At 44.3% G+C, this 21,437-nt stretch overlaps 1 protein-coding gene across 5 annotated transcripts in view; it reads right to left on the bottom strand.

The window, feature by feature from the left end:
• The window catches only part of dnah12 (dynein, axonemal, heavy chain 12), a 379,348-nt gene that overhangs the window by 97,216 nt on the left and 260,695 nt on the right, over positions 1-21,437 (bottom strand). For all 5 annotated transcript variants that reach the window (XM_068051688.1, XM_068051689.1, XM_068051690.1 and 2 more), the window contains 3 exons: positions 8,872-9,005; positions 4,088-4,250; positions 2,273-2,353 (listed from right to left, as the gene is read on the bottom strand). In XM_068051688.1, coding sequence (XP_067907789.1) covers positions 2,273-2,353; positions 4,088-4,250; positions 8,872-9,005 — 378 coding nt within the window. The remainder of the gene's footprint in view (positions 1-2,272; positions 2,354-4,087; positions 4,251-8,871; positions 9,006-21,437) is intronic.

Below are 21,437 nucleotides of genomic sequence, written 5' to 3'. Positions count from 1 at the left end.
GCTGGGGAATGTTCATTATAGGTAACATTGGCTCTTCAAGGGGAAGTGCCACCATTTATGCAGCTAAACAAGCTCTTCTACTTTTCACATCATAGTGAGTGCTTTGGAGGAAGAGGCCAGCCACTCCATTGACCACCCAGGCACTTCTGGATCAGAATGTTTTTATTGGTAACTTTTGATAAATGTTTCTTTGCAAAGTAAACACTGTTTGGCACATAAAGTTTAGAGTTTATTTCGCTGTTTGCTTGAAAACTTTTGAGGTCCAGATGATAGCAGGGAAAAAGTAGACTTTTATCTTAAGAGAGAAATAGACTAAAGGCTTTGACAACAACAATTTGCATTTATATAGCGCGAGTAATGTAGTAAAACATCGCAGGATGCTTCACAGCAGCGTTATCAAATGAAGTTTGACATCACATAAGGAGATTTTAGGACGTGACCAAATGCGTGGTCAATGAGGTAGGTTTTAATGAATGTCTTAAAAGACACCAGTGGCAGAGAAGAGGAAAGGTCTAAGGTGGAATTCCAGAGGTTAAGACCTAAGCAGCTGAAGACACTGCTGTCAATGGTGGAGGAATTAAAATTGGAGAAGCGGAAGAGGCCAGAATTGGAGGAGTGCATATATCTCAGAGGGTTTTAGGGCTGGTGGAGGTCACAGAGATAGAGAGGGGTTGAAGCTCTGGAGGGATTTGAACACAAGGATGAGAATTTTAAAAATGAGATGTTGTCAATGTAGGTCAGCGTGCACAGGGGTGATGGGTGATCGGAATTTGGTGCGAAGGACTTTGACAGTGAAGTATTTTGTGAAAGGGGAGAACAGGCAGGGGTGAAGTGGCTTGATTTGGCACATCAAATTTCATTGAAAAAATTGGGATAAAAATTATGTCTTCCTTTTTCTATCTGCTGTCTGTCTTGATCCATGTTCTCTCCTCCCTGTGCACCCACTTCATGTTGTGGAGAGTGAGCTTTTCCTCCTCATTTATCATCATTGCCTTCAGGTTCCAGCAGCAACAAACTTTTTTTCATTGTGATGTTATGTAGTGCACAGCATGCCACAATAATTTGGGAGGTACGATTGTACGATTCCACTTTAGTTATCAAGGCACCTAAATGAGGCTTCCAAATGCCTCCAGTCTGTTTTAGAAATTTCTTCCTGCTAAGGAGGATACAATTCACAAGGGCCAGGTCTGGTTAGACCAGCTGGTCACACAGCTAACTGGCTGTTCCAGGGTTTTCTTTTGAACTGGCCACAGAGAGTTTGAACAGAGTGTCTGTTTGCTCCTGGACTGAGAAGATCGCTCCTGTCTGCTCCTATCTCTTTCTCACAAGCCTCTGAATCCACTGAAGACACATGACTCCAAGAGAAAAAAGTCTCCTACAGCAAACAAGGTTTAAGAAAAATACTGGGCCCCAACGAAAATCAAGATCTACCTACAATTAAGGACTCTACAGTGAGCTCGAAGAACCATAACAAAAATTCTTCAGATATTGCCTCAAATATTTCCACTTAATTTTGCTCCTGCTCGTTTCTCTCTATTTGCACGTGTGTATCGTGTATACACGCTAGCGTGGGCGTGACATGCATCTGTAGGCGTTAACTGAATTAGAATTTAAGTTTAATAAATTTCAACTTTACTTCTTTAAACCTAAGAAAGCCTGTTTCTGCTGGTTTTTTTTTACCTTACAATTGGAAAGCGGTGAACAAGGATTTCACCAAGGGGGAGCTAAAAACACAATGTGTTTAAAATTAAACCCTGTTACAGTAAGACCAGGTGAAGGCTGAGAGGGACCCCTAGACACTTTTCTCACCTGGTCGTAACAATGTATAGGAAACACTGAGAGATCCATTCCCCAGTTCAAAGTTTTACTTTCTACTGAGATGACTAAAAGTAGCAACAAAAGTCTTAATAATTGCTCTAAAATACTATATAGATTGCTAAAATAACATCAACCTTCAATAGCATACAAAGTGCCCTCCTCCAAACAACATCTATCTGAGAGATAGTTTACTTGCACATTCGAGGAAATGGACCAGTGGAGTTCAACACACCATCTTGATCTCATTTAAATGTGGCTCCCAGTAAGCTTTTTAAAGGGATGGTCAATTTCTGCTGGAAAATTCTGGGTGCAATGTTAGACCCACAGTTTTGAGGCAGTAGACATTTCCACTCCAGCTTACTACAGTAACAGCCCTAAAGCTTAAAAACAGTGCTAATTCAGAGGAAAATTCAGCTTCTAATCTGTTGAAAACTGATTTCCATTTTGGACTTACCTGCATCATGTGAGCATTTTCGACTTTTGCTATTTCCAGCTTTGGTTTTAGTTCTATCAGTTCTAGCTTCATCTCACCCACCTACAGAAGCATAGCATCAAGTACTCATTTTAATGTAAATACACAACCAATAAGTATTACACCCACTTGACTTTCATGTTACAAAAAGAAAAATTTCCCTATATTTATCTCTAAGAAAGTCAAAGTCTTCTATGTATGTAATAGCAAAGGTAGTGAATATTTCATCCACCAGGTCCGCTGAGGGCATAATGATAAATGCACCCCTTTTATTTGGTACTATGCATAGCCAATCAAGAAGCTGTCAGATTCAATTTCTGCTCTGTGCTGAGTTAACTGATCTCAGTCATGACAGCAATGGGTGTTACATTGGCTTCTGGGCTGTTGGGTAAAGGAGAGGAGACAATAGCCATCCAAGGCTTCCACTTCAGATTGCCTACCAGTGGCTTCCGTATTTGGCCAGGATCAGCTGTGATAGTGCCAGCGATTGAAAAACCTACCAGTGCTCATTAGCTAGGCTCATACACATTGAATAACATTTGGGTGAGATACTGGAAGGCTGCTCGTGCCGATGGAACTGCACCCCATCTTGTTCATCATGCTTTAGGAAAGGGGGAGACTAGCTCTGTTCTCATCAATACAAATGTTAATATTTTAATCATTTATGATCTTAGAAACCTATTAAAATTAATATATTTGAAAAGCTTTCAAATTGAAATAGTTTGAGGAAGGGTTTATCGTGAAGTTGAGCTGAAACAGCACTAAGGTATTGGCTGAGTAATCATCTCACATTTACAGAAGATTTTTCAATAGTACTAAACATCCTTATTTTATCTGATATCAAACTGCATTTCAAAACAGCAGACTTTAAGAATGAATCTGTTTTAGTGTACATAATGAATAAGTACACAAAATTATGGCAGTTATGAGATAGTGACAAACTCACTGAAGTATTTGCAATGTGACAGAAGCACAATCACTAAATACACTATGCTTCCTGGAACACGCTTGGGCCATATGGAAAAGTTTATAATGAGAGTTTTCCATGATGACATTCTGGATTACAGCCTTATAAACTAATCTATTTCTGTAAAAAGAAAGACTTGCATTTGTATAGCACCTTTTACAACTGTCGTAAGTCCCAAAGTGCTTTACAGCCAATGAAGTATTGTTTAGTGTGGCAGCCAATTTGCACACAGCAAAAAGTGATGGGATGATGACCAGATAATCTGTTTTTAGTGATGCTGATTAAGGGATAAATATTGGCCAGGATACCAGGGAGAACATTCCTGCTCTTTTTCAAAATAGTGCCATGGGATCTTGTGTCCACCTGAGATGGTAGACAGTGCCTTGGTTTAAGGTCTCATCTGAAATTCAGCACCTCTGATGATGCAGCAGTCCTTCAGTACTGCACTGGAGTGTCATCTTTGATTTTTGTGCACAAGTCCTGGATCGGGAGTTGAACCTATAACTTTGCGAATCAGAGGCGAGAGTTCTACTAACTGAGCCATGGCTGACACCTACACTTATAAATAGATGGGGTTTTTATTTTGCTTCCAAATTGCTGACTAATTGCTTTATTAAATCTTTCAATTAATCATGAATGGTATTAGTCTGCACTGATGATTTCACAAAAGCCTCTTGGGCTCAACGTGGCCTTTGGTGAAATTTATACTTTTGTTAATGCAGTAATTAGATGGTAGAGAGGATACAAAACTCCAAATTAATTTCAAAACTAATGACAATCCATGAAGGATGTAAGATTTTGAGTATTTTATTTATTGTTTGTTCACTTACCTGTGACTCAGCAAATGCCAGTTTATCTAATCCATTTGTGTATCTCTTTTTAGCTTTTTTCACTGTATCACGTTTCTGAGTTAAAAGTTGACGGAAAGCAGCAATAAGTTCCAGGTAGGATGTGGGAGTGACATAATTGTGCCGGTTTAGCTCATGAAGAAACCTAAAACAAATAAATATTGTGAGGTTTCCCATTGGTGTCAAATTCTTAAAAGAAAACTCAGCAGACATAGGGCTGGATTATCTTCTCCCACTGTCAGGAGTGGTGGCAGGCAAATAAAGATGGTGCCCTGCACATTCAGGCCGCTTGCCGCCATCCTGCCGCAAATGAGCTGGTTGGGCTGCCCCCCACTCCCCCCTACAATCATGTCGGGTGAGGTAGATTCTCTGACGCCAGTAACCACCCCCTCATACAATTTACCAATTAAAAATCTATCACCCCTTTCCCACCCCCAATAACAATTGAATTCAATATTTGCCCTCTCCCCCCAAAATATTTATCTTCAACACTTGACCTTCCCCCCACCCCCAAACTGAACAAAGTGCAGAGGTCACCCCTTCCCACATCCCCTACACTAATAATGAAAATCTGACCCCTCCCCCGCAGCACTAAAAATCATGTTCCCCCCTTACCCACCACGGTGGCGTTTGCTTTCCCTGGACGGGAAAGTGAAGGTGCGTAAGTGCCCGCCGCCGCACAGAGGATCGCAACCCGAAGGTAAGATTAGGGTGTACTGGATTTAAATTTACAGTCTTCCACCCCCCTCCCGCCATGGATCCCGCTGTTAGGAGCTCAGTAAAATCCCGGCCATAATGTGGACTAAGCAAGTTGTCTTGATCCTCTAAAAACTTAAAACAGCAGTCTGAGACATGCAGAATGCAATTCACATTTGGTAAGATCCCCAATACATTGTGAATCACACTGTGACTGGAGTTCTGCTCCCTAACACTACATTTTTAAAGCATCCTTTCCCAGAACAACTGTAAAGTTTTAAACCAAGTTTCATACCATACTTGAGTTATACTCAAACCAAAGTGGTGTGAGATGGCTTGCCCGATTAGATTTGACATTACAATATGGGTTTTATCAAATCTTTCTTCTCATTGTCAACACAAAAACCAACTTTGATTGCCTAGTCTATCCATCTTATGAAATGCAGTGAGTGGCTTAAATAATTTGTGATAATTTGCCCTGAACAAATCACGGACGTGTTTAGTGTCTCAGGTTTCATATAAATTTCCACACAAGTCTTTTTTAACAGGTTGAGCTACCAAATAGTTTGGTCACAGAGTCACGAACAGAAACAAAGACAGCAAGTTTGGGGGATGAAGTGCAACTAAGTTCAAGATGCACTCAAGAGTCATATACGGCATAGAAAGAGGCCATTCAGCCTATCGAGTCCATGCCAGCTCTCCGTAGAGCTACCCAGTCAGTCCCATTCCCCATCTGATCCCTGTAACCCTGCACGTTTATTTCCTTCAAGTCCCCATCCAATTTCCCTTTGAAATCATTGATTGTCTCCGCTTCCACCACCCTCGTGTGCAGCGAATTCCAGGTCATTATCATTCACTGTATAAAAAAGATCTTCCTCATATTCCCCCTGCATCGCTTGCCCAAAACCTTCAATCTGTGTCCCCTAGTTCTTGTACCATCAGTTAATAGGAGCAGCTTTTCTTTGTCTACCTTATCTAAGCCTGTCACAATCTTGTACACCTCTGTCAAATCTCCCCTCAATCTCATTTGCTCCAGAAAGAACAACCCCAGATTTTCCAACCTAACCTTGTAACTAAAATCCCCCATCCCTGGAACCATTCTGGTAAATCTCTGCACTCTCCCAAAGACCCTCACTTCCTTCCTAAAGTGTGGTGACCAGAACTGTGTGCAATACTCTAGTTGTGGCCTAACCAGAGCTTTATAAAGATTCAACATAACTTCCCTGCTTTTGTACGCTATGCCTCTAATTATGAAGGCCAAGATACCATATGCTTTGGTAACCACCTCTCAATATGTCCTGCCATCTTTAAAGATCGATGCACGTGCACCCCCAGGTCCCTCTGTTCCTGCACACTCTTTAGAACTGCACCATTAAGTCTATATTGCCTCATCCTATCCCTTCTGACAAAATGCATCACCTCACACTTGTCTGTATTAAATTCCATCTGCCACTTGTCTGCCCATTCTGCAAGCCTATCTATGTCCTGTTGCAAGTGGTTTGTATCATCCTCACTGTTTGCCACTCCTCCAAATTTGATATCATTAGCAAATTTTGAAAATCTACTCTATATTCCAAGATCCTAGTCATTTATATATATCAAAAAAAGCAATGGTCTTAGCACTGACCCTTGGGGTACACCATGAACATCCTGTCTGAAAAACAACCATTTACCATGACTCACTGTTTTCTGTCCTTAAGCCAATTTTTTATCCAAGCTGATACTGACCCTCCTATTCCATGAGCCTCAATTTTGTTAACCAGCCTTTTATGTGGTCAAATGCAGTCTTAAAATCCATATAGAAAACATCCACTGCATTCCCTTCATTAAGCTTCTCTGTTACTTCATTAAAAAATTCAATTAGTCAAGCCTGACCTGCCTCTTACAAATCCATGCTGGCTATCCTTAATTAACTCAAACTTCTCCAAGTGCCTGTTGAATTTTTCTTGATTATTGTTTCGAAAACCTTACCCACCATTGATGTTCAACCCTAAGTTTAAGAACTGGGGCATTTTATGCTCCCAGCACAGTTAGCTGCCTGTCAGGAATAAGAAGGCTGCAACGTTCCTTGAGGGACCCAAAGGAGGCACAAAGGAAGGTTTTTTGCATACCTTGGGCTCCTCTTTGTCCTTCCTGGCAGCTGCTGGCCTGCCTTCACCTGGCAGAAAAGCTATCATTGATGTAATAGGACTTTGATATGCATAAATTCAAGGGGATCCTGCCTGCAGAAGCTTCAGCCACCTATTTGCAGTGAGCAGCTAAAATGGTGGTCAGCACAATTCCACTGGGAAGTGGGTAGTAAGTTCAGTGGTTGAAAGAACCCTTTGAAGGGAGTAGTCATGTCACCCCTTTTTCTGAGTTCTTCCCATCACTAGGACTTGGAGAGGACCAGTATCATCCATTGAAGCATTGTCACTTTCCATCCCTCTCAAATATCAGCACAGAATTCAGCACCCCAGTTGGGATAGATGCAGGAGCAGAGGGATCGGGGGGTATATGTGCACAAATCATTGCAGGTGGCAAGGCAGGCTAAGAAAGCAGTTAAGAAAAGCATCTGGGATCCTGCGTTTTATAAATAGAGGCATAGAGTACAAAAGCAAAGAAGTTATGGTAAACCTATATCAAACACTGGTTCGACCACAACTGGAGTGATGTGTCCAATTCTGGGCAACACACTTTCAGAAGGATGTGAAGAGAGGGTGCAAAAAAGATTTACAAGAATGGTTCCAGGGATGAGGAACTTCAGTTACGTGGATAGATTAAAGAAGCTGGGGCTATTCACCTTGGAGAAGAGAAGACTGAGGAGATTTGATAGAGGTGTTCAAAATCAATAGGGGTCTGGACAGACTAAATGAGGAGAAACTGTTCCCATTAGCAGAAGGATCGAGAATCAGAGGACACAGATTAAATGTGATTGGCAAAAGAAGCAATGGCAACATGTGGAAAAACTTTTTTATGCAGCGAGTGGGTTAGGATCTGGATTCCCCTGCCTGAGAATGTAGAGAAGGCAGGTTCAATTGAGGCCTTTAAAAGAGAATTTGAGAATTATCTGAAGAGAAAGTATTTGCAGGGCTATGGGGAAAAGGTGGGGGATTGGGAGAGCCAGCACAGACACGACGGGTCAAATGACCTTGTTCTGTGCTGTAACCATTCTATGATTCTAGATAATGAGCTATAAGGGGGATGCACAAGGTGATTCACAGAGCACAATTAAGCAGGAGCAGGAACTAATAGAAAGATTAGCTCAGAAGATGGCTTTCGAGGGTTAGCTCAAGTGCTAGCTCTGCTGTAGAGGATGGAGAATTCAGAGGCCCATCCTACAAAAGTAAATGATCTGATATGCACCATAAATTATTGGAGGTAATGGACATCTACCTAGGAGGTCCTGAAGCATGTCTGAGAACATGGAGTCCAATTCCAGCTGTGCAGCATTCTGGCCTGAGTCATTAGAACTCTGCTATCTCCCGTGGAATGTGTGATCACCTCTGTGGATACAGCAGCTAGGCTCTTTGCACAGGTGTCTGTGCAGTTCTCTGCACCACAATCTCTGCTGGGTTAAAAAGATTGCTGGTCTATATGGATGGGGATTTCGACCGATCTCAGACTTCCTACAATCTGTTTTCCTGCAGATAGATGGGAGCGATGAGCCTGAGCACCATGGAAGAAGCAGTGGCTCAACAGGATAGGCACATGTTGCAATCCCTCCCAATGACAGAATGTCAGCTACCCGCCATCCCCTCAACCCTCCAAAAATGGCTGCAGGCAGGCAGCTGGGCAGGCTCCATCTAACAAAAATCAAGAGCAGGAGATAAGTTTTTCTTCCAGAGGAGCAGGCTCGATGGGCCAAATGGCTTCCTTTTGCTCCTATTTCCTATGATCCTATGATTCATGGGGTGTGACTGACCCATTTCCACCTGGCCAGTTAAAATCTAACCAACTTTTTCTGAAAACCTAAAGCTTTCAACTCACTAAAATTCATTGTGTATTTTCTGTTTTTATTCTTAAATATGAAGCTTCCAAAGGTATGTAAAGCAGAATATCAAAAATGTCATCTAATATGGCAGGCTCACTTCGTTGACAGTGTAATAACAGTCGTGTGGAAGAATTTACAAATAGGAACAACTTCGGCACGTTCAAATTCTGTCAGATCCAGGGTTTCTAGGAAGGTGTTCGCAACTCGTTCCAGTGCATCCTCTGGCCATGGCTGCCGAAGAAAATAAAATATTTTAGTAAGAAAAAATTCCTATTTGTCTTTACCAGGAAAGCATTGCTGTGACAAGAGGAAATGTACAAACTTTCTGGAATTTGAAGTGTATAACGATCATAAAAATTCAATTATTACGTTTTTGGTCTAAAGTTCCAAGAATACGTCCAAAGCCTATCGGTATATGACAACCCAAACGGTGTTGTAATATTGTAAATTCCCATCCCACTTAACTTTAAAATATGTTGTCCCAGAATCTGCTGCTGTTTACTCATAGAGTCATAGAGTCGTACAGCATAGAAACAGGCCCTTTGGCCCACCGCGTTCATGCTGACCATAATGCCTATCTATGCTAATCCCACCTGCCTGCATTAATTCCATATCCCTCTATGCCTTGCTCATTCAAGTACCTGTCCAGATGCCTCTTAAATGTTGCTACTGCTCCTGCCTCCACCAACTCCTCTACAGCTCATTCCAGATACCCACTATTCTTTGTGTGAAAATTTTACCCTTTTGATCCCCTTTAAACCTCCTCCTTCTCACCTTAAATCTCTGCCCTCTAGTTTTAGTCACCCCTACCATGGGAAACAGACTCTGGCTATCTACCCTATCTATGCCTCTCATAATTCTATATACCTCTATCATGTCCCCTCTCAGCCTCCTTCACTCCAGGGAAAACAGACCCAGCCTATCCAATCTCTCTTTATAAATCAAGCCCTCCAAACCAGGTAACATCCTTGTGAATCTTTTCTGCACCCTCTCTAGCTTAATCACATCTTTCCTGTAGTGCGGCGACCAGAACTGCACACAGTACTCCAAATGCGGCCTAACCAACGTTATGTACAACTGTAACATGACGTCCCAACTCTTGTACTCAATGCCTCGGCCGACGAAGGCAAGCATGCCATACGCCTTCTTCACCACCCTGTCTACCTGTGTTGCCACTTTCAGGGAACTATGTACTTGCACCCCAAGGTCTCTCTGCTCAACAACACTCGCCAGGGCCCTGCTATTCACTGTATATGTCCTGCCCTGGTTTAACTTCCCAAAATGCATCATTCTGCACTTGTCTGCATTAAATTCCATTTGCCAATCCCTTGCCCACTTTCCCAGTTGATTTATATCCTGTTGTAACCTTAGACAACCTTCTTCACTGTCCACTATACCACCAATTTTGGTGTCATCTGCAAACTTACAAATCATGCCCCCTACATTCACATCCAAGTCATTAATATATATGATAAACAACAGATGGCCCAGCACCGATCCCTGCGGCACACCACTAGTCACCGGCCTCCAATCTGAAAAACAACCCTCCACTACCACCCTCCGCCTCCTATCACCAAGCCAATTTTGTATCCAATTGGCCAGCTCACCCTGGATCCCATGTGTTCGAACCTTCTGGACCAGCCTACCATGTGGGACCTTGCAAAGGCCTTGCTAAAGTCCATGTAGACAACGTCCATTGCCCTGCCCTCATCAATCCTCTTGGTCACCTCCTCCAAAAAACTCAATCAAATTCGTGAGACATGATTTCCCACGCACAAAGCCATGCTGACTATCCCTAATCAGACCTTGCCTTTCCAAATGCATATAAATCCTATCTCTCAGAATCCCTTCCAATAACTTTCCCACCACTGATGTAAAGGCTCACCAGCCTGTAGTTCTCTGGCTTATCCCTGCTGCCCTTCTTAAATAAAGGCACAAAATTAGCTATCCTCCAGTCTTCCGGTACCTCACCCGTGGCTAACGATGATACAAAAATCACTGCCAGGGCCCCAGCAATCTCCTCCCTTGCTTCCCATAGCATCCTAGGATACACCTGGTCAGGCCCTGGGGATTATTCCACCTTAATGTGCTTCAAAACCTCCAAAACCTCCTCCTTTGTAATGTTGATATGCTCCAGGATATCGCTGTTCCCTCCCTTGAACTCACTAGTTTCCATGACCTTCTCCACGGTAAATACAGACAAGAAGTATTCATTTAATACCTCGCCCATTTCCTGTGGCTCCACACATAGCTTACCACACTGATCCTTAAGGGGACCTACTCTCTCCCAAGCTACCCTTTTACTCTTAATATACTTATGGAATCTTTTAGGATTCTCCTTTATATTATCTGCCAGGGAAATCTCATGGCCCCTTTTTGCCTTCCTAATTTCCTTCTTAAGTGTACTCCTACATCCCCTTTATTCCTCGAGGGACTCGCTTGATCTCAGCTGCCTATACCTCACAAATGCCTCCTTCTTTGTCCTGACCAGACCCTCAATATCCCTCGTCAACCAAGGTTCCCTAAACTTGCCAGCCTTGCCCTTCCATTTAACAGGAACATGCTGGCCCTGAACTCTTCCTATCTCACTTTTAAAAGTCTCCCACTTCCCAGACGACCCTTTACCTGTAAACAGCCTCTCCCATTCAACTTTTGAGAGTTCCTGTCTGATGCCATCGAAATTATCCTTCCCCCAATTTAGGACTTCAACCTGAGGACCAGTCCTATCCTTTTCCATAACTATCTTGAAGCTAATAGAGTTATGGTCACTGGTCCCAAAGTGCTCCCCCCACTGACACATCAACCACCTGCCCAGCCTCATTTCCTCAGAGGAGGTCGAGTGTAGCCCCTTCTCTAGTAGGGCCATCCACATACTGCTTCAGAAAACTATCTTGGACACACTTAACAAATTCTTTCCCATCTGATCCCTTAGCACTAAGGCAGTCCCAGTCAATATTAGGGAAGTTAAAATCATCTACTATTACAACCCTATAATTCCTACACCTATCTGTGATTTCCCTACATATATTCTCCTCCAATTCCCTCTGACTATTGGGGGGCCTATAGTATAATCCCATCGAAAGTGATCACCCCTTTCTTATTTCTAAGTTCTACCCAGATGGCCTCGCTCGACGGTCCCCCCGGGATATCCTCTCTAAGTACTGCTGTGATGTCCTCACTAATAATAGCACAACTCCCCCTCCTCTCTTACCTCCACCTCCGTTAAGCTGGAAGCAGCGGTACCCCGGAACATTGAGCTGCCAGTCCTGCCCATCCCTCAACCACGTTTCCGTAATAGCTATAATATCACAATCCCATGTACCGATCCATGCTCTGAGTTCATCTGCCTTACCTGTAAGGCTTCTTGCATTAAAGTACTCCCCGAAAAAAAATCACACTTAACTGATTTGCGCTCGGTTTTCTGCCAAAACATCACCACACGCAAAATCATTTGCACCACTTCTGAGATATGTCTGCCAAAACATTTTGCCACACATTTACACATCATGCGAGTTTCTTGCATTTACACCAGTAATCCATTGGTGTAGATTTAAGCCCAAAACTTAAGGTGCAGCGGAACCTGAAATACCTGATAGTCCACGTAATAGAAGGAGTAAATGCATTTACAAAAGCTAAATACTGCAGACGCTGAAAATCTGAAATAAAAACAAAAAATGCTGGAAATACTCAGCAGGTCACGCAGCATCAGTGGGGAGAGAAAGAGAGGTAGCATTTTAAGTCAATGAACTTTCATCCAAACTGAAAAATGTTAGAGATATAGCAGGTTTTAAGCAAGTTTTAAGCAGGGAATGGGGGCGGGGTGGTGGGGTGGGGGTTGGGGGTGTGGGAAGAGAGAAAAGAATAATAAGGAAGTTCTGTTAAAAGATGGAAGGCAGCATAGATTAAATGCCAAAAGGGATGATGGTGCTAAGCAAATGGAGATGGTAATGGAACAAGTAAAGAAGCATAAGATAAGTCTAGAGGAAGTGTAAATAGAAACAACAAAATCATCACCAACAACTGGCATCTGAAAAAATGAAGCACAGATTACCACCTGAAATTGCTGAACTCACTGTTGAGTCCGGAAGACTATAAAGTGCCTACCTGAAAGATGGGGTGCTATTCCTCAAGCTTAAATTGAGCTGTATTGGAACAATGTAGGAGGCCAAGGACAGAGAGGCCAGAGTGCAAATGGGATGGAGAATTAAAATGACAGGCGACAGGAAGCTTAATGTCATGCTTATCAACTGAACGGAGGTGCTCCACAAAGCGATCCCCTCTCTGCATTTAGTCTTCCTAATGCAGAGGAGACCATATTGAGAGCAGCAAATACAGTATTCTAAATTGAAAGAAGTACATGCAATCACTGTTCCACATGGAAGGTGTTTGAGGCCTTGGATGGTGGGAAGGGAGAAAATAAAAGGGCAGGTGTTGCATCTCCTGCACTTGCATGAGAAGGTGTGGCGGGAAGGGAAGGGGATGTTGGACATGATTGAGGAGTGGACAAGGGTGTCATGGAAGGAACAGTCCCTTTTGAATGCTGAAAGGGGAGGGGACAAGAAGATGTGATTGCATCATGTGGGACATGTCAGAAATGGCAGAGAATGATCCATTAAATGTGCAAGCTGGTGGGGTAGAAGGTGAGGATAAGGGGAACCCTATCATGGCTCTGGGAAGCGAGAGTGGGGGGGAAGGGTGAGAGCAAAATTGCAGGAAATGGAATGCACATGGTGGAAGCCCATCAGTGACAGCGGAGGGGAATTCTCAGTTGAGGACAAAGGGAGAAATATCAGAAGCACTGGTGTGAAAGGTGGCATCATCAGAACAGATGCAACAAAGACAGAGAAACTGGAAGAATGTAACAGCATTCTTACAGGAAGCGACATTGGAGGAAGTGCAGTCAAGGTAGCTGTGGGAGTCAGTGAATATTGGTAAGAAGCCAATCCCCTGAAATTGAGTAAAGGAAAAGTCAGAGATGAACCATGTGAAAGCAAGGAAAGGGTGGAAATTGGAGGGAAAGCAGATGAAATTTTGCAGTTTGGGGCTAGAGCAGGAAATGGCACTGATACAGTTATCAATGTACCGGAAAAAGGGGTGATGGAGGAGGCAAGAAACGAAGAATGTTCCTCATATCCCACAAAAAGGCAGACATAGCTGAGACCCATAGAAACACATTATTTTGAAGGAGGTGAGTGGAGTCAAAAGAGAAGTTGCTCAATGTAAGAATAAGTTCAGACATAGGAGGGTGCTGGTGGTTGGGGAGTGTTTGGATCTATATTCAAGGTCATTCTACTGAAGGATGGAGGTATAGAGGAATTGGAATCCATGGTGAAAAGGAGATAGTTAGGGCCAGGAAACTGAAAACCATTAAGTCATAGAACCACAGAACAATTTTGGCACAGAAGGAGGCCATTCATCCCATAGTGTCCGTGCTGGCCAAAAAAACTAGCCGCCCAATCTAATCCTACCTTCCAGAGCCTGGTCCATAGCCTTGCAGGCTACAGCACTTCAGCTACATATCCAGGTACCTTTTAAAAGAATTGAGGGTTTCTGCCTCCACCACCGTTCCTGGCAGTGAATTCCAGACACCCACCACCCTCTTTTTTGAAAAAGTATTTCCTCATGTTCCCTCTAATCCTTCTACCAATCACCTTAAATCTGTGTCTCTAACTGACTTCCCCGCCAGGGGAAACAGGTCCTTCCTGCCCACTCTATCTCGGCCCTTCATAATTTTGTACACCTCAGTTAAGTCTCCCCTCAGCCTCTTCAGTTCCAGGGAAAATAACCCTAGCCTATCCAATCTTTCCTCATAGCTGCAACTTTCAAGCCCTGGAAACATTCTTGTAAATCTCCTCTGTACTCTCTCCAGAGCAATTATGTCCTTTCTGTAATGTAGTGACCAGAACTGTATGCAATACTCCAGCTGTGGCCTAACCAGTATTTTATACAGTTCCAGCATCACATCCCTGCTTTTTTATTCTATACTTCGACCAATAAAGGAAAGCGTTCCATATGCCTTCTTCACCACTTTATCTACCGGTCCTGCCACCTTCAAGGGCCTGTGGACATGCACTCCAAGGTCTCTCACTTCTTCTATCCCTCTCAATATTCTCCTGTTTATTGTGTATTTCCTTGCTTTATTTGCCCTCCCTAAATGCATTACGTCACACTTCTCTGGATTGAATTCCATTTGCCACTTTCCCGTCCACTCAACCAAACCATTGATATCATTCTGGAGTCTACGGCTATCCTCTTCACTATCCACTACACGGCCAATTTTTGTGTCATCAGCAAACTTCTCAATCATGCCACCCACATTTAAGTCCAAATCATTAATATATACCACAAACAGCAAGGTACTCAACACTGAGCCCTGTGGAACACCACTGGAAACAGCTTTCCATTCGCAAAAACATACGTCGACTACTACCCTATGTTTCCTGTCCCTGAGCCAATTCTGGATCCAACCTGCCACATTCCACTGTATCCCATGGGCTTTTATTTTACTGACCAATCTGCCATGCAGGACCTTGTCACATGCCTTACTAAAATCCATGTAGACCACATCCACTGCACTACCCTCATCAATCCTCCCCGTCACTTGCTCAAAAAACTCAATCAAGTTAGTAAGACATGACCTTCCCCTAACAAATCCATGCTGACTATCCCTGATTAATCCGTACCTTTCTAAGTGGCAGTTTTTCCTGTCCCTCAGAATTTATTCTAACAATTTACCCACCGAGGTCAGACTGACTGGCCTATAATTATTTGGCCTATCCCTTGCACCCTTTTTAAACAATGGTACAATGTTCGCAGACCTCCAATCATCTGGTACCTCGCCTGTATCTAGTGAGGATTTGAAGATGATCCTCAGCGCATCCGCTATTTCCTCCCTGGTTTCCTTTAACAACCTGGGATGCAATCCACCCGGTCCTGGCAACATATCCACTTTCAAGGATGTCAGACCTTCTAGTACCTCCTCTCTCATAATGTTTAATGTATCTAATATTTCACACTCCTCCTTAACTACAATGTCTGCATCAACCCTCTCCTTTGTGAAGACAGAGAGAAAAAACACATTCAGAACCCTGCCCACACCTTCTGCATCCATGCATAAGTTTCCTTGTACATCTCTAATAGGCCCTACCCTTTCCTTAGTTATCCTCTTGCACTTAATGTACTGATAAAACATCTTTGGGTTTTCCTTGATTTTACCTGTCAATAATTTTTCATGTCCTCTCTTTACTTTTCTAATTTTCTTTTTTACTTCACCCCTGCACTTTCTATACTCCTCTAGGCTTTCTAAATTATTTAGATATTTGTGATCGTCATAAGCTTTCTTTTTCTGCTTTAACTTACCCTGTAAGCTTCTAGATAACCAGGGGGCTCTAGATTTGGCAATACCACCCTTAATCTTTGTGGGGACATGCCTACACTGTGCCAGTAGTATCTTGCTTTTGAATGCCTCCCACTGGTTTGCCAGTGATTTTCCTTCAAGTAGCTGTATCCAGCCCACTTTCGCCAGGTCACCTCTCAGTTTCGTAAAATTTGCCTTCCCCCAATTTAGAACATTTTCTCCTTTTTATCTTTGTCCTTTGCCATGATTATGCTAAAACTAACTGTATTATGGTCACTACCTCCAAACTGGTCACCCATTGTTACTTCATCTATTTGCCCAGCTTCATTACCAAAGACTAAATCTAGAATTGCACTCCCTCTCTTTGGGCTTGTTACGTGCTGGCTAAAAAAGTTCTCTTGAACACAGTTCAAGAATTTTGTCCCCTCTGTGCCCTTCACACTGTTTGTATCCCAGTTGATATTGGGGTAGTTGAAATCCCCAACTATTATTGCCCTACAGTTTTAGCACTCAGAAATTTGCCCATATATTTGTTCTTCTATATCCCTCTCACTACTTGGGGGTATATCGTACACTCCTAGTGACGTGGCTGCCCCTTTTTTATTTTTGATCTCCACCGATATGACCTCATTTGTTGATTCATTTCATATATCACCCCTCCTCAAAGCTGTTATTGATTCCTTAACTAATAATGCTACACCCCCTCCTTTTTTTAATCTCCCTCTCTATCCCGCCTGAAAACTCTATATCCAGGGATGTTGAGCTGTCATTCTTGCCCCTCTTTAAGCCAAGTTTCCATTATAGTAACAATATCGTGTTGCCATGTGTCAATCTGCGCCCTCAACTCATCAGCTTTATTTACTATACTCCTTGCATTTAAATAAATACCCAATAACATTCCTGTGCTGCACACTTTTTAACCTTTGCTTCTTCTGTCTTTCAGAGTCATTCGCTAATTTTCCACCTCCTATTCCCTGCCCTGAAATTGTCCTATTTAAGACTGCACTCAGGTTCCCATCCCCCTGTCAAATTAGTTTAAATCATCCCCAACAGCACCAGCAAATCTTCCTGCAAGGATATTTGTCCTAATCCTGTTCAGGTGCAGACTGCCCGGCTTGTACAGGTCCCAACTTCCCCAGAACTGGTCCCAATGCCACTGAAATTTGAAGTCCTCCCTCCTGCACCATCTCTCCAGCCACGCATTCATCTGGTGTATTTTCCTATTTCTATACTCACTGGCACGCGGCCTTGGGAGTAATCCATTGATGAAGATTGTCAGAAGAGTCGCGGATATAGGCGGGAAGAAACTGGACAAATGCAGAAAAAATAGTGTCAAGATAGGGACGAAATCAGTTTTGTGGGGCAGGAACAGGTTGAAACAATGGGTCTACCAGAGCAATCCTATTTGTGGATCTTGAAAACGAGACAGAGCGAACCGTGCAGTGTTAGGGGATTGAGGTTCAAGGCCGTGGAGGATAGATCTCCAGAGGAGATGAGGTCAGTGACAGACTTGGAAATGATGGTTTGATGCTTGGTAGTTGGGTATGCTCTAAGGGAGGTAAAAGGAGGTGTCAGAGAGTTAGTGTTCAGCCTCTGCTGAACAGAGGTCTGTTCGCCAAACAATAACAGTGCCATCCTTGTCAGCAGGTTTAATGATAATATTAGGGTTGGACCTGACAGAATGGAGTGCTGTAAGTTCAGTGGGAGGTAGATTAGTGTGAGGGGAGCAGAAAAATTGAGACAGAAGATGTCACACTGGCAGTTCTCAATGGCAAGATCTAGAGAGGGCAAGAAGCCAGATAAAGGGGTCCAGGTGGAACAAGAAATCTTAAGACTGAGAAAAGAGAAGTGTGGGGAAGACGCTTAGCCAAAGAAGTGGGCGTGGAGGCGAAGGCAATGAAAGAAGAGCTCAGCAGTATGCAAACTTGAAATTCATTGAGATAAGGGACTGAAGCTGAGGCTTTTGCTGAGAACTGACTGTTCGGGGTCAGAGAAGGGGAAGGTCAGAGGGGATGGTGAAGACACAGCATGAGGCAAAATTGGAAGAAGGGATGGGCCAGAGGAAAGCAAAGGGAAAGAAGGATCTGGAGGGGTGTTGGTATCCAACAGTTGTTGAAGCTTGTGAATCTTGACGCCTGAGCCTCTGCTTCATCTTTTTATGTCCCCAACTCAACCAATTTTGAGGTCTACACGACACTGAGTTCTTTCGTCACCTTCGCCTCCGTGCCCACTTCTTTGGCCAGGAGTCTTGCCCACATACTGCGGATTCTTTCTGCCATCTTCAGAATTCTTGTTCCACCTGGACCACACCCTGACACCTTACACTACACCTCATTAACACATACCTTCAAAGGGGCGGCGCAGTGGTTAGCACCGCAGCCTCACAGCTCCAGGGACCCGGGTTCTGCCTGTGTGGAGTTTGCAAGTTCTCCCTGTGTCTGCGTGGGTTTTCTCCGGGTGCTCCGGTTTCCTCCCACAAGCCAAAAGACTTGCAGGTTGATAGGTAAATTGGCCATTATAAATTGTCACTAGTATAGGTAGGTGGTAGGGAAATATAGGGACAGGTGGGGATGTTTGGTAGGAATATGGGATTAGTGTAGGATTAATATAAATGGGTGGTTGATGTTCGGCACAGACTCGGTGGGCCGAAGGGCCTGTTTCAGTGCTGTATCTCTAATCTAATCATACCAACCACCTAATGGAACAAGTCACATCCAGTGCAGTGGAGGCCACCCTTGATGGCGGCAAGTTGCTGCATCTTCTCCATTAATGTCTCACCCACATCCTGCAAAGTGCCATGAAATGGAAACTGCAGAGGAAGTGATCGTGGACCTCCTGATTTCTTCCCTGCTTCCCTTCCCCTACCCCTACCCTCTCCTTATGCTTTGTGCTTTCAGGTAACCAGGAACCGCTGGCAGCTCAGCCCTACGAGAAGTGTGAAGGGCAAAAAGAGGAAGATAGCTTTAAAGAAAAAAGCACCGTCACTTGACATAATACTCACAGCCCAACAGCTCAGGTACTGGCATAGCGTGTACCTTAGAGGTTAGTTTAGAGTCGGGATCTGCACCAGGCATGAGTGAGCTGCAGGCAGAACAGAGGGATAGGTCAGCTTGTGTGCAAACTTCCTAGAGGGCAAGGTCGCACATCAATTCTACGTCAGGGAACTCAGATGAGGAACACATTGGGGCAGACTACAGGAGAAAACTGATAAACATGCACACCAAGTTGCTTGTTGCATTGGCAGGAGTGCCAGATGGCCTCCAGTCACTGGCTAGCAACAGGGATGAGACAGCTCTCCTGTGGCACAGGGCATCGTACAGAGCTTGGAGCCCATCCTTTTCACCATGGAGTGGTGGCCACCTCCATGGCAGTACTGCCAGGCTGCCCCACGATGGAGTGTCTGCTGGCAGCTGTCTCAGCATTCACTGCAGCACAGGCTGAGTCCTGCCGATGTGTCGGTGCTGCAAGTGGAAGCTCAAAGGTCACGATATCCCTGACTGCTGGCATGCAGGCTCAGGTTGCTGTCAACCAGTATGTGATTGTAGATAGAGATCTCAACCAGTATGCCATTGTAGATAGAGATCTCAGTGCTTGACCGGGCAAGCAGGCTCTCACAGCAGTCCAGCAATCTGTACTCCAGCAGATGACGAGGAATGCTGAGGTACCATCCCGTGGGAGTGGCAGTGGCACCATGGAGCATGAGCCTGTTGTCCTCTCAGGAAGACAGCATTCATCCTTCCACCATGGCCACTCCGGGACTACCCCTTCTGTTGTCTCTCAGCCAGCCTGTCTAGTCTGCTGCTGCCCATGTCAAGGTAGTGCAGTCCAAAGACTGGCCGTCAAGGCCCACCATCTCCAGTCTCCACCAGTGAAAGTCAGCAGCCTCCCACCCCAGCCATGCTGCAGCCACTGGGGTAGCACTGCATAGGAGCACTAGCCTAGGCAAGGGCACACACAAGACAGGCAGTAAAACAATGCACAAGTATGAATAGTTCTGTTCTTTTTTTATTTTATTGATGTATTGCTGGAATAGTCGTGTGAAGATTATTGCTACTGGTCTTTATTGAGTGAGGTAGGCTACGGGGACTTTGCCATGGGGAGTCTGAACTGGACCTATTGTAAAGAGGTAGTGGGTCCATGTTGGGGGTGGAGAAATTCCTTTTAGCTGATGCAAAGCCTCACTATGCAGTCTCTCCTGCTCCGTCCATTGCAGCTGGTGCATGTGGTCTCCTCTCTTCCTCCTCTTCTTCTTCCTATTCCTCCTTTCCTCCTCCCCAGGTGGCCTACATATCCCAGGAGGTAGTGGTTAGGTCCTCATAATTGTGAGGTTGCGGAGGACGTAACACACCACCACAAACATGGAGACCCTTTCAAGTGTCTACTTCAGACAACCCTCCTCCGAGCGATCCAGGCAGCAAAATCTCTGCTATGCAAACTGATGGCTTGCTCTGCAGTGTTACGTGAATCCATGGTTCTTGTTGAAGGCCTTCTGACCTCGCATGGTGGGATGGTGCAATGGGGTCATGAACCATGTGTGGTGGGGTTAACCCTGGTCTCCCAGCAGCCATCATGTTGCTTGTTTTGGAGGCCTGAAGTTGGTGAGTATTGCGGACTGTCGAAGGATGAAAGCATCATGGGTGCTTCATAGATAGTGAGCATTTACCAAGATGAATATCTTGGTGTTGTCGCACATCAACTGCACATTGACTGAGTGGTAGCCCTTACGGTATTGCTCCCCATTGACACGGGGGGCCTGCAGAGCTAAATGTGTGGATCTTACTATCCTGACAAATCCACGTGCCCTTTCATCCTGGTCTTCCCTCCTCAGGGAGAAGAGAATGAAGTCCCCTCTCCTCCTGTAGAGTACCTCTGTCACCTCCTGGATACTTCTGTGGATGGTAAACTGCAACTCGTTGCTGATGTTGCCTGCCGCCTACTGGAAGGAAACAGTTGCGAAGAATGAAAGGGCAGCGGTGATCTTCACAGGCACTGGGAGCGCCGTCCTTGTTTAGGCTCCAAGTCTTTGTGAAGAAAATGACACAACTTGGTCACCACCTCCTTCGTAAAAGCAAAGCCTCCTAAGGCACAGCTCCTGGCTCATCCCAACTTAGGAGTGGTGCAACCGGAAGACTTTTTGTTGGTACAGCCTTTCAAGCACAGCCCTTCTTCTCTTACCTTCTCGTAGAGGTCCCCCCCCCACCACTCTGCCTTTTCCTCTGCCTGTCCTGTTCATGCTGTAGAGCAAGTGCTACTGCAACTACTGCCCCCATACTTATGCAAGGCTATGTAACTGCATCAGCTTTTCT

The sequence above is a fragment of the Heterodontus francisci genome, chromosome 19, assembly GCF_036365525.1.
Source record: "Heterodontus francisci isolate sHetFra1 chromosome 19, sHetFra1.hap1, whole genome shotgun sequence".
In the NCBI taxonomy this organism is placed as follows: domain Eukaryota; kingdom Metazoa; phylum Chordata; class Chondrichthyes; order Heterodontiformes; family Heterodontidae; genus Heterodontus; species Heterodontus francisci.
The sequence above is the reverse complement of the archived record's forward strand: the minus strand, read 5'-3'. Positions and strand labels throughout refer to the sequence as shown.